The following is a 13,408-nucleotide window of genomic DNA, read 5'->3' on the forward strand; positions in this document are numbered from 1 at the left end:
CAAGGAAGATAAGCATGCCGATAGATTTAGGAAACATCTTTTTGTTTATGTGAACACTTTGCTTAGCATAACCTTAACGAAGAAACTTGGAAAGTGACAATTTTTCCTTTGTTTCAGGTAATTTAATAATTGCAATAACCATACTATAATAAACAAACCGATGAATCAAGTGAAGCCAAATAGTAGTCACCACAATTAAAGATAAATCATTATATTTATTTTAGATTTAAATTGCAACGAACGCCCAAATACGAGCTAATGAACGCAGCATGTCAACATTGTAGATACAGTAACTTGTAAGACTTTCATCAGCTGGTTGCAGTCGACGCTTCTACTAGATAATCTTCCTGAAAAAAAAAGAATTTACATGAGTTCTTTAAAACAACTTTATAATGTATAAGCTATCGAAAGGAAGGTTTGGGTAAGTAGGATTATTGTAATTCTCAACCAAACATTTGACATAGGGCGTATTGGAATGTTAACTTATACCTTTTATATTGATTCGAGACCGGTGTTCTTGCTAGTCTATTTTAACTGGGATGTCTTTGCTAGATGTATTTTAATGGTGTAAACGAACATAATTTAATTTCCGAGAAACACCAACACTGTAAGATTGTTAACCGATTATTATAGGCAGTAGTTATGATAATTCAATTTCACTCCAAATACATGAACAGGGTAAATTTTTATTTTACAACGGTACCTTCTAATGGCTTTACAATAAAAAAAAAAAAGGTAAAGTTTTGGATTCAACCAAATTGGGAAATGTATTACATTAATATATTTTCCTAGTAAAGCACGTGATAACAAAACACTTCTTCTCAATACATTATTGACGCTAATGCATACTTACAGAGAAAAAAAATATTTCAGGAATTGAAGGTCTTGACTTTTTCTAAGTTTAGTGTATATCTTTCCATGGGCACGCAAGGTAGCTCTTGTTCGTTTGTATGTCTGTTTTCGTCTTACTACTGGGTTCTTTTCAAGGGTTATTATTGGACGATTCATTGGTCTCTCAGTCTTGTTTCAAGGATCTGTTTTTCGTGCAATATAACATTGTAAACGATACTATTTTGTTTTTTTCCCTATTTCATTATGGGAGAAACCCGTGATTGTCGTTTGTTTTCGGTTTTCAAAAGTTCCGGTTTCTATATTTTCTTCACACGTCACTTTACTGTCATGGATCCTCCGGTACGGTTGTGTGATATATGTCGTTATTCCTATTTTGATGTGATCGGCCGATTTCATGGGAATTATAATGGAACTCCTGAAGTAGTGAATCGTTTTCTAAGGGAGCATTCCGTATTACCTTTAAGTGTCCAGTGTGGTAAATGTGATTCGCCTTTACATTTTCGTGAGGATAGACATGTGTGGTATTGTACCAAATCTGAACGTATTCCAGTACTTGATGATTCAGAAGAGGGTCAACCACAACCTTCCACATCTTCATCGTCACCTTCCGTTTAAGGTAAGAAGTGATTTAACAAAATATATATATTCAAATTTACCCCTGGTTAAAGGGGGGGTCGCAGCTTCCCCTCGGTAGGGGTACAGGGCCCCTAGGTTAGGTTAGGTGGGTTTGTTAGGTTCTGTGGTGCCCTGAAAATTACTGTGGCCTTAAGGGGGGGTCGCAGGGGGGGCGAAGCCCCCCCCCTGTAGGGGTACAGGGCCCCTAGGTTAGGTTAGGTGGGTTTGTTAGGTTCTGTGGTGCCTTGAAAATTACTGTGGCCATAAGGGGGGGGTCGCAGGGGGGGCAAAGCCCCCCCCCCCCCCCGGTAGGGGTACAGGGCCCCTAGGTTAGGTTAGGTGGGTTTGTTAGGTTCTGTGGTGCCCTGAAAATTACTGTGGCCTTAAGGGGGGGTCGCAGGGGGGGCGAAGCCCCCCCCCGGTAGGGGTACAGGACCCCTAGGTTAGGTTAGGTGGGTTTGTTAGGTTCTGTGGTGCCTTGAAAATTACTTTGGCCATAAGGGGGGGTCGCAGGGGGGGCGAAGCCCCCCCCCCCCGGTAGGGGTACAGGGCCCCTAGGTTAGGTTAGGTGGGTTTGTTAGGTTCTGTGGTGCCCTGAAAATTACTGTGGCTTTAAGGGGGGGTCGCTGGGGGGCCCTACCCCCCTCCCCCCGGTAGGCCTAGTTAGGGGTATGGGGGAGGGGTGCTGGAACATTAATTATTCATTTATTGCAAATATCATTCAATGCCCCAACACCCTTCCCCCCCTTCCCCCACCCAAAACCCCGGTTCCCAAAGGGTGTCCCCCATAATTGGTGGGATGAACTAGGGTATACATAGTAAATCTCTAAATCGGTTGGTTTGCAGTCAAAATAAACGTTAAATTCATTGAAACCACACTATTTCTGATGCAACAAATATATTTTTATTGCATTTTTCCAAATTTGGCTGAAACTAAAAATTTACCAAAAAAAAAAAGGTATATGATGTAATTACAGGTGTTTTGAACGTTTTTGCTGATTTTCGGCGGAAAGCCATTATTAACATTATCTCATTGCTCCTATGTTCTGGCAAGCGGAATATGTTTCACTACCTGCATTAACCCCATGGGCTTGTATTTTGGGTATTATTGTATTGTATTACAGGGTAATGTAACCTAGGAAAAAAACTACTTTTTCTTATAGAAATAATTACGCTCTTCGAAAATGACATTCGTTCCCGTCGCAAATGAATAGTTTCAGAAATATATATATCTATCCTACAATAATGGGGGACCCTTTGTGGGAATTCTGGGTTTTGGGTGGGTAAAACATACCGGGGAAACGATATATAAACGTAAAACAAGCCTTTTCTTCTCTATTCATTACCCTCTTGGATGTATAATAAACGGAGGAAAATACAAAACAGTATAGCTGGATAAACTTTGGAGGTGCCGTTGCAAAGGCTATGTCTCATGAAAAAATACAGTAACCAGTACTGCCAACATGTGATGTAGATCAAATGTTAGTGTATCATGCTAACATTAGCAGTGATTTTCATGTAATTTTCTCATTTTACTTGCCCGTTGTAGTCGCTCTTGTTCGTGCGTTTGTACATAGCAGGTTTTGACCTTCTGCGCAAAAATCCCGCCTCCCTGCGCAGAGACTTTTCCTCCACCAATAGGATTTCTTCTTCTCTAATCGTGAAATGTAAGTATTAGTCTCTCTACCAGCTCTGTTCAAGTCTATCACTTGATTAGTTATGTAAAACCCTCGTATACATATTACGTTTGACCCCAGCATTACTCGTTTTATTATCCGATACCTTATAAAATCACCTCATTTTATATACCCATCAAATATTATTTATCATACATTCCATTTTATCTTCATATATTGCTTTTATACATTTTGTTATGATCTTGTCACTCCCAGATTTCACATAAATAATTGCTTTTGACAAGTTTCCCATTCTGTTCATTAATGTTTACTCTCTAGACTCCGTTGCTTTTCCGTTAACCAATCACGAATCCATACGTATGTAAAGTTTGCACACGGTTAATATTTCCCTACCCCCACCTTCCAACAAGCCCTTTTCCGTGGAAACCTTTGCCCAAGTCAGGTCTTTTTTAGTTCAAGTGACGTCTTTTGCGTATTTTACGATCTAAGTATTAGAAAATTGTAACGACTTCAGTAACCCATACTTGAAAGTATTTTGGTGTATTCCAATGTTGATAATTTTCTTAAATCACGTAATGTAATATACCAACTTTTACTGTGTTCCAAGTGCAGTACTAATCTAAGGCAAAACAGTTAAGACGCCACAGACTCGGTCACAACACCCCCGTGACCCTTAAGTTATGTCGTCACGGTCATAAAAGTAAGTCATTAATTTCTTTAACTTTAATGTGTTAGTTTTATTATATTTTGTTAGAGTGCGAAGCTCAGCATTACCGATTGCCTATGCATACGAGGGTGATGTTTTATTTTCCTGTGATCGTAAGTGAGGAACAAGAACCATTATATTTAACGTTGGTAATGTTAGCGTAACGTTACTAATGTTAGCGTGCGCAGCTCAACATTACCGCTTGCCAGTACATACGAGCTTGATGTATTATTTTCATGCGAGCGAAGCGAGCTATTGGTGAAACAAGAACCATTATATATAATGTTATCGTAACAGTACTAACGTTACCGTAACGTGAGGGAAGTGATATAACAAAGGGAATTATATTGGGTTTGTAACCTGGGAATTTCTAGGTTAGGTTAGGTGGGTTTGTTAGGTTCTGTACCCTTTTTGTACTTTTTTATATATTAATTCTTTAAAATACACTCGATAATAATACCGTATCATTGCTAATGTTAGTAATTCCACCGTAACGTTAGTAACGCTGTGTATCACCGTAACGTTGGTAACGCTGTGTATTACCGTAACGTTGGTAACGCTGTGTACTGTTGGTAACGTTGCTAATGTTACCGTTCTTAGTACATACGTGAGTGAAATGACACTGAATTTGAACAAGTCATTATATTTAGGTATTTTAACAAAATATATATATAATAAAAAGACATTATATTTAATCATTTTAACAGAAAATATATGTTTTCCTGTAGGAAATAACTGGATTTAACCGGTTTCACCTTCATTTCATCCGTAATAATAGCAACCAATCCGGATACTTAAAGTTAGTCGGATTGGTTGTTCTGTTGGTTTGCTGTTGAAATGAAGGTCAAATTCAGTCAAATCAAGTTATTTACTACAGGAAAACATATATTTTCTGTTCGAAATCAGAACCTGTAATACAGTAAAACTTTACCCTATTTGGATGTCTATTATCAATTGTCGTATGCAAACTTAGATTTGATTACCTCGGTTATTATTACCTGGCAATTCATGGTTATGGGTTGAAACAAATTTACTAGTAATTTGTTGAAATATGCTAATTAAGTGAATTATGTGAAAATTGTGTTAATGTGAAATAAAACCAAATGGTTTAATCACGTTATCTACAACAGGAAAACATATTTTCAGATCGAAATATTTCCCCGTCCGTAAATATAATTTTACTGCCAAACCCCTGGTTGTTCCCACTGTGTAGCCCCATACAGTAGGATAGCCTATATTTTTATATATCATGGAATATTTATATGACAGAAATATAGGTCTTTTTTCGAAGAAATTGCGAGATTTTTTTTTTTTGTACATAAAAGCCCATTTATTTATTGGTAAAGCTTTTCCCGTGATAAACTACTGCATAACCGAGGAACATCTCATTTCTTTTATTTGGGCTATGAAATTAATGTAAAAATTTAACCAGAAATGCTTGAAACAAAAGATAACCAATTTAAAATACACAGTACCCCGAATTTGACCTTCATTTCAACCGCAATCAAACAGAACAACCAGTTTGACTACTTTGTTCCCCACTACACACTCGGTGAAACTGGTAATTGAAATAAAGTAAAATTCTGGGAAATTACATTATTTTCTACAGGAAAAAATTTTCTGCTCGTAAAGATTTACCCCCAATTTAATAGTTCTTGCTTTGCTGTATAAGCTCTGTATGTAGTGGCAAGCTTACAGCAATGTTTTACCCTAAATCTAATGGTTTTTATTCCGCCGTGGGCTCGCTTTGTTCTCCGAAAAATAAAAACATCAAGCTCTGCATGTTCTGGCAATTGGTAATGATGAGCTGCGATATAACTTTAATGATGAACTGTATTCACCCTCCTATTAAACATAAAGTAAAAATAATGACTTACTTTATGATCGGGACGTCAAAGGCTAGGAATCATTGTGGTCATTTCCTTGCGGCTTCTAGGTACGGATAACTACAACCATTACTGTACATATTTTTATAGGAAGTTCCATAATAGTACACGTAAAAAGTAGAACACAGACAAGGGTTTAACATGGAAAAAGGCTTGGGAAGGGACTGATGCAAATACTTGAAGCGATAAGAAAAGGGAGTGGGGAAATATTACCCCCCCCTTATGGAAACTTAACATACGTATGGGTATATGATTGGTTAACGGAAACAGCACACATTCTATAAAGTAAACTTGAATGAACTTGCTGGGGAAACTTGTTCAGAGCAAGTATTTATGTGAAAACTGGGTGTGATAAGGTAATAACAACAGGTATGATAAAAAAATAGTAAGATAAAATGAAGAGAATAATAGATATTGTTTTACGGTAACAAATTGAAATGTTGTAATAAGGGAGAAAATGTTTGAAAGGGGTATGGAAACAAAGAGAAATATACAGGTGGGTATTGCATCAACAAATACATAATGATATTAGGGGGGTCAAGTCTCATATTATACTTTAATAACTAGGATAAAAATCAATATGTCCACGTGGGTATTGCATAAACATACGGTACTGTATTAGAAGAATGGCTTGGGTAAAACGTAATACTGTATTTCCATGTGAGTATTGCGTAAAAGAATACCTGTACGTACATACGGTATTAGAAGGGTCAGATCAAGTAGAATACTTGAATGAAGAGGGTTAAAATGAGGAGAGTTTATAAGAAAATGAGTAATTCATGGCTAAAACGTAATACTGTATGTCCATGTGGGTACCACATAAAGAATGGGTACATATGGTATAAGAAGGGTCAGATCAAGTAGAATACTTGAATGTCACTGGTAAAAATACTTGAATGTCATGGATAAAAATGAGGGTTTATAAGAAAACGAGTGATCGTATTGGTCAAAATAAAGGGAGGCAGGGTTTATGCGTAGTATAAGATACTGTATAGGTAATTTGTGCAGTTTTCCACGGAATTATCATCTTTGGATACACTCACAAGCAGTAGGTCTCCTAGCGAGTCCAGTTTAATTAACATTAACAGATTGCTTTGGATTGCTGTCAACGTGCGAGCCCCAACCCTGATTGCTACCCCCTTTTTTTTTTATTCCTGAATATGCTTCAAATGGATAGTAAAGATATAAGCAAACATACCAATCATACACTCCTCCAGCACAGTCCAAGTACTGTTGCGGACCAACTGTGCTGACCCCGGCTAAAGGATGGTGGACTAACAACCGCCAGTGCAGAGCAGACACGGTCAAAGGGCACAACCGACACGGTCCAGGAAGAGTAGTCAGGTACATGATTTGATAGTAAATATAAGAAAATTGTAACAACACATACAAGCTTAACATTGCCCCTGAATAAGGATGGCATGCAAAATACCCAAGCATTCCACAATTTTCTTCTCTTCCACTATGGGAGTCAGTCTTCCAACGAGGTTACCCGTGGAAGAATGCCTGTAACATTGATAGAGGAAGGGATGCCGTGAAATGCCTAAACTTTTAACTGTAGATATGCTCCAGTCCAGGTTCCACCTTCCGTTCACCAACTCTCCTCCTTTAATTTAGCACCATCGATCTCATCAACCTACTGCCAGGGATTGGCAAAGGACTTAGCCTATAAGCAGAAATTCAGATCACGTGGCAGAGAGGCGCTCATCGTAGCGTATGCGTGTACCTCAGCATGTGCACAAACATGCTCGCGCGGTTTTTCCTTTGTCAACTTTTTTCTTGGAAGGTGTTTAGGGACGGGATACCAGTCGTGGACCTTCCAAATATGAGTGAGTTTGACAAGCATCTTTCGAGGTGGAGACTTCAGAAAGTCAGGAGACGATAAGGCCGCTTGGACCTCATGATGTCGATTAATCTGAAGGATCCCAATCCATCTCTGCTTCAGGGCAGGGACACACGCTAATGACATTTGTCCCATGGAATAACTGAATTACCTCCACCAGGACAAACTCCTCTCATGCAATCATGATCTGGGGAATTGAGAAAGTCGGCCTATTACCCAGCAAAGACTGATTTTTTTTGGGAAAGACATAGACACCTTCGGGTGAATGGTGTTCCTACCACGGGGTGAAACGGCATCTTCGAGAGTTAGTTTTTACTCCCTCAACAGTCACATCTACCAACACAGCTTTAGCAGAAGTAGCTGGAAGACAAGGAGGCTCCTTGATACGTCTCGATCTGAATGATCGTCTCTATCTTCAGTCCCTTCAGTGGTGTCTGAATAGACACTGTTCACCAGACACTCGATCTACCAAAACAGCTTTAGTAGAAGGGGCTGGAAGACTTGCCTCCCGTAAAAGTCTCGTTCCAAATGGTCGTCACTATCCTTAATCCCTTCCTTAGTATCTGAAGTGACACCGGTCACAAGACAGCAGGCCTCCTGTGGCAGTTCTGTAGTCTGATAAGGGAGAGTCCCAGTCTCAATTGGCAATGATGCTATTCAGGATGAACTCATTGAAAAGCTATTCTTCCTGCTGACACGGGCACTGGATCGTTGTTAGTTTAGGGGATACGTCAAAAGAGATGGGGAGCTTTCCTCCTACAACGCTTAGAATCTGTACAACGATCGACCTAGTGCACAAATCCTTTATGAATGTTTTGAGGCGTTAAGTGGCTCCAAAATACTTTTGCTCTCTATTGAGCGGTCACTTCATGGTGTAAATAAGTAACGGCACCACTGTAAAGACCAAGGTAACAATGGAGACGGCATTGTATTCTCTATAGTCTACAAACTGATGGCGGAAATCCACGAGTGGGCAGTGCTCGACTCGGTTACTAAAACAGGTACTGTAATCCAGGTAAAAGTACATTTAGGAAGGATAAACTGAGCAGAATGATGCAGATCGTAGGTCTAGATTGGTCGTTGCATTCACAGATAGTGAACATTTGAGGGGGATTACTCATCCTAGTTCACAACCTCTCTAATTGGAAATTGTTCCGAAACTGACATACAAACCACGAGAGGTTTTCTCAGCGACGTAAGAAGAAGTCCAGGCGGGATATTTCTCCTTCGAAGGTTTCTTCTTACTCTTACCCACATTAACTCTCAACTTGCTTTTCTCACACACCTTTCCAGATTCTGTCGCTAATCGACCAAGCTTCTCTTCCGCGTCTGCAACCAGTACAGTATCATCCGCAAAGAACAACTGATTTACCTCCCATTCATGATCATTCTCGTCTACCAGTTTCAATCCTCGTCCAAACACTCGAGCATTCACCTCTCTCACCACTCCATCAACATACAAGTTAAACAACCATGGCGACATCACACATCCCTGTCTCAGCCCCACTCTCACCGGAAACCAATCGCTCACTTCATTTCCTATCCTAACACACGATTTACTACCCTAACACACGATTTACTACCTTTGTAGAAACTTTTCACTGCTTGCAACAACCTTCCACCAACTCCGTATAACCTCATCACATTCCACATTGCTTCCCTATCAACTCTATCATACGCTTTCTCCAGATCCATAAACGCAACATACACCACCTTACCTTTTGCTAAATATTTCTCGCATATCTGCCTAACTGTAAAAATCTGATTCATACAACCCCTACCTCTTCTAAAACCACCCTGTACTTCTAAGATTGCATTCTCTGTTTTATCCTTAATCCTATTACAGTAATCAGTACTCTACCATACACTTTTCCAACTACACTAAACCAACTAATACCCCTTGAATTACAACACTCATGCACATCTCCCTTACCCTTATATAGTGGTACAATACATGCACAAACCCAATGAAATGACGAGCCATTAGAATTTTAACGAGGGTTTACTACCCCACCGCTAGTTAGTGGGGGTAGGGGAGAGTAGCTTGCTAAAACCCCCCCCCCCCCCCTCACACACACCTGTGCTTGAGCTCACTTTGCTCTCGGCTCGGGTGGTAGTCGGACGTGTCCGCTCTCACCCTCGACTCTTTCTGACAGCCATTAATGTCTTTTTGCTTTTTCTCCTATAGGTTTAAATGTGAAGTTGGCCTCTGCAAATATGCGCACCTGTCCTGGTTTACCCGACCGCCCCTGTGGAACTTTCATGTCGGCGGTCGAGACGGACCCTCATACCCTTTGCCCTTACTGTAGAGGTCAACATTGTGATAGTGGTAATAAGTGTGGTGAGTGTAGGGAGTGGTCTACCTCCCAGTGGGAGAGGTTTTCTCAGCGACGTAAGAAGTCGTCCAGGTGGGATATTTCTCCTTCAAAGTTTTCTTCAAAAGGAGAAAATCCCAAGGACTCTTCTTCCGTTGCCCAAACCTCCTCCGAAGCTCCCGCTCGATCGGTCTCTCGAGAGAGACCGGCGAGTGGTAGCGTAGACCGTGGTTCTGTTTCCCAAACTCGGGGTTTGAGAGATGGCGTTGCCTCCCCTAGCGAGGCAGCTCCACCTCCCCCCCGGGGGAGGATATATCACTAACTAATTTGTTTCAGCTTTGGTCTTCCTTGGGGCTCGAGGGTTCGCCCTCCAGGGTAGCTCTACTTGACATCATCCGATTGGGTGCCGCTGTCAAGCAATCGCCGACTTTGGCAGAGGTTGATCCTCTGTCAATTGTCGACGTTGTGGTGTCAGAGGTATCCAATGCGGTATCTCCTAATACCTCTGCCTCTTCTCATCCCACAGTAGCTGAAGGCTTAGTTTCTCCCGTTCCTGCACAACCTTCGAGGTAGAAACTAAGTCCAACAGTCTCTCCTGCTGGTGATTCCCCCGACAGAGACTCCTCTTCGGAGGACTGCAGAAGGTCAGCTTTCTGATCCAACGGCCCCCAGAGGCCGCATCCGTCGCAAGGCTCGCCTTCCTCTTTGCCGGAGAGGCCTTCCTTCACCTTATAAATCGGTGAGGAGGCGCCTCTTCGGTTCATCATTGTCGTTGTAGTCCGCCGCAGAGGAGTCTCGTCAGCGTTCACCGACTGTTCCTGCTATGGTTCTGGACCTCTCAGCAGATCGTTTGCGATGCCCTTCGGTGGAAGGTCGTCCTTTCGAAGGGCACGCCGACCTTCCACCCAACAGACCTGCTGACCTGCCATTGCCGTTCCTGGCAGCTGATGCGCTTTACGCGCCAATGAATCCTGATTATCATGCTAGTCAGGCACCAATCCCTATTACGGGGCAACAAGGGCGTACGCGCCATCGCACGCGTACGTCCCTTACGGGCCATGATGATCATGGGCGCCAACGTTCTCCTGTGCACAAGGCTTTGGCTGAGGTAGAGCGCCAGCGCTCAACTGCGCGCCATCAACCTCCTGCGCGCCATCAACCTCCTGCGCGCCAGCAACCCCCTGCGCGCCAGCAACCCCCTGCGCGCCAGCGCTCTCCTATGTGTCGGTGCTCGCCAACGCGCTAGCGCTCTCCTGTGCGCCAGCGCTCTCCTGCGTGCCAGCGTTGACGTGCATCCATCTCTCATGCGCGCCCACAATCTTTGGATCTGGGAGCTGTAGGGAAGTCAAGGACTTTGCCTATACACCAGCGCTCGCCAACGCACCGCCTGCTGTCTCCAGCGCGCCATCCCTCGCCATCGCACAATCGCATGGGTTCACCTGCTCGGGCCCACAAGGATACGCGTGCGTCCGCGCCCATCCTCTTCAGCAGTTATGCACCGTCATCCTGACCCGCGCCCGCAAGATGCACGCCCACGCACACAGGTTCCGACTGCGCGCCTGCACGCAATGGATGTCTCTCCTTCGCGCGCGCCCTACGACTTCTTCTGGGGCGTGCGAACTCTTGCCCGCACGCCCACGGGCCCAACATTTTGATCCTGCGCGTGAGCGCACAATCAGCCTCCCGCGTACTCTCCTGTAATCCCACAGTCTCCCGCGCACGCTCCTACGCACCATCACTCGCCCGTGCGCTCTCGCAATCGCCCGCGCGCTCTCGCAATCGCCCGGGCGCGCTCGCAATCGCCCGCGCGCTCTCGCAATCGCCCGCGCGCTCTCGCAATCGCCCCCGCGCGCTCGCAATCGCCCCCGCGCGCCCGCAATCGCCCCCGCGCGCCCGCAATCGCCCCCGCGCGCCCGCAATCGCCCCCGCGCGCCCGCAATCGCCCCCCCGGGCCCGCAATCGCCCCCCCGGGCCCGCAATCGCCCCCCCGGGCCCGCAATCGCCCCCCCGGGCCCGCAATCGCCCCCCGCGCCCGCAATCGCCCCCCCGCGCCCGCAATCGCCCCCCCGCGCCCGCAATCGCCCCCCCCGCGCCCGCAATCGCCCCCGCGCGCCCGCAATCGCCCCCCCGCGCCCGCAATCGCCCCCCCGCGCCCGCAATCGCCCCCCCGCGCCCGCAATCGCCCCCCCGCGCCCGCAATCGCCCCCCCGCGCCCGCAATCGCCCCCCCGCGCCCGCAATCGCCCCCCCGCGCCCGCAATCGCCCCCCCGCGCCCGCAATCGCCCCCCCGCGCCCGCAATCGCCCCCCCGCGCCCGCAATCGCCCCCCCGCGCCCGCAATCGCCCCCCCGCGCCCGCAATCGCCCCCCCGCGCCCGCAATCGCCCCCGCGCGCCCGCAATCGCCCCCCCGCGCCCGCAATCGCCCCCCCGCGCCCGCAATCGCCCCCCGCGCGCCCGCAATCGCCCCCGCGCGCCCGCAATCGCCCCCCGCGCGCCCGCAATCGCCCCCCCGCGCCCGCAATCGCCCCCCCGCGCCCGCAATCGCCCCCGCGCGCCCGCAATCGCCCCCGCGCGCCCGCAATCGCCCCCGCGCGCCCGCAATCGCCCCCGCGCGCCCGCAATCGCCCCCGCGCGCCCGCAATCGCCCCCGCGCGCCCGCAATCGCCCCCGCGCGCCCGCAATCGCCCCCGCGCGCCCGCAATCGCCCCCGCGCGCCCGCAATCGCCCCCGCGCGCCCGCAATCGCCCCCGCGCGCCCGCAATCGCCCCCGCGCGCCCGCAATCGCCCCCGCGCGCCCGCAATCGCCCCCGCGCGCCCGCAATCGCCCCCGCGCGCCCGCAATCGCCCCCGCGCGCCCGCAATCGCCCCCGCGCGCCCGCAATCGCCCCCGCGCGCCCGCAATCGCCCCCGCGCGCCCGCAATCGCCCCCGCGCGCCCGCAATCGCCCCCGCGCGCCCGCAATCGCCCCCGCGCGCCCGCAATCGCCCCCGCGCGCCCGCAATCGCCCCCGCGCGCCCGCAATCGCCCCCGCGCGCCCGCAATCGCCCCCGCGCGCCCGCAATCGCCCCCGCGCGCCCGCAATCGCCCCCGCGCGCCCGCAATCGCCCCCGCGCGCCCGCAATCGCCCCCGCGCGCCCGCAATCGCCCCCGCGCGCCCGCAATCGCCCCCGCGCGCCCGCAATCGCCCCCGCGCGCCCGCAATCGCCCCCGCGCGCGAGGCTGCAGGACAACGCACGGCAAGGTCGCCATCGCCACATTCCCCTCCCCGCAAGCGCAGAACAGCGTGCACGGCGGTGGAAGGGAAGCATCCAGAAAGGTCCAGGAACACTTTTTCTTCTTTTCAGGCGAACCCCCCTATGGAAACTCCTCCCAGGGATCTGTCGATTCCTGTCCCTCCAGAGGGAGTGTCTGACAGTGCAGCTGTCAGTCAACAGCCATGGTTTGGGGCACTAATCAGAGTGGTTACACAGGTTTTCAAGCCTGTGCTCGCTGAGTTAGGCCGCAGATCCTTGGCTGCGTCTACCCCTGTGAAGAGAAAAAGAGGAGTTTCAGAC

The 13,408-nt window shown here is 47.5% G+C and overlaps 1 protein-coding gene and 1 non-coding gene across 6 annotated transcripts in view; both read left to right on the forward strand.

Moving 5' to 3' along the window:
* Positions 1-268: 268 nt before the first annotated feature.
* Positions 269-13,408, forward strand: part of Opa1 (Opa1 mitochondrial dynamin like GTPase) — a 163,286-nt gene continuing 150,146 nt past the window's right edge. For all 5 annotated transcript variants that reach the window (XM_068345078.1, XM_068345080.1, XM_068345081.1 and 2 more), the window contains exon 1: positions 269-421. In XM_068345078.1, the coding sequence (XP_068201179.1) occupies positions 393-421 (29 nt within the window). In that variant the 5' untranslated portion in view covers positions 269-392. The remainder of the gene's footprint in view (positions 422-13,408) is intronic.
* LOC137615558 (U6 spliceosomal RNA) lies at positions 7,041-7,147 on the forward strand. The gene has a single exon (XR_011039250.1). It is a non-coding gene; the product is annotated as a U6 spliceosomal RNA (small nuclear RNA).

The sequence above is a fragment of the Palaemon carinicauda genome, chromosome 21 (genome assembly GCF_036898095.1).
Source record: "Palaemon carinicauda isolate YSFRI2023 chromosome 21, ASM3689809v2, whole genome shotgun sequence".
Taxonomy (NCBI): Eukaryota; Metazoa; Arthropoda; class Malacostraca; order Decapoda; family Palaemonidae; genus Palaemon; species Palaemon carinicauda.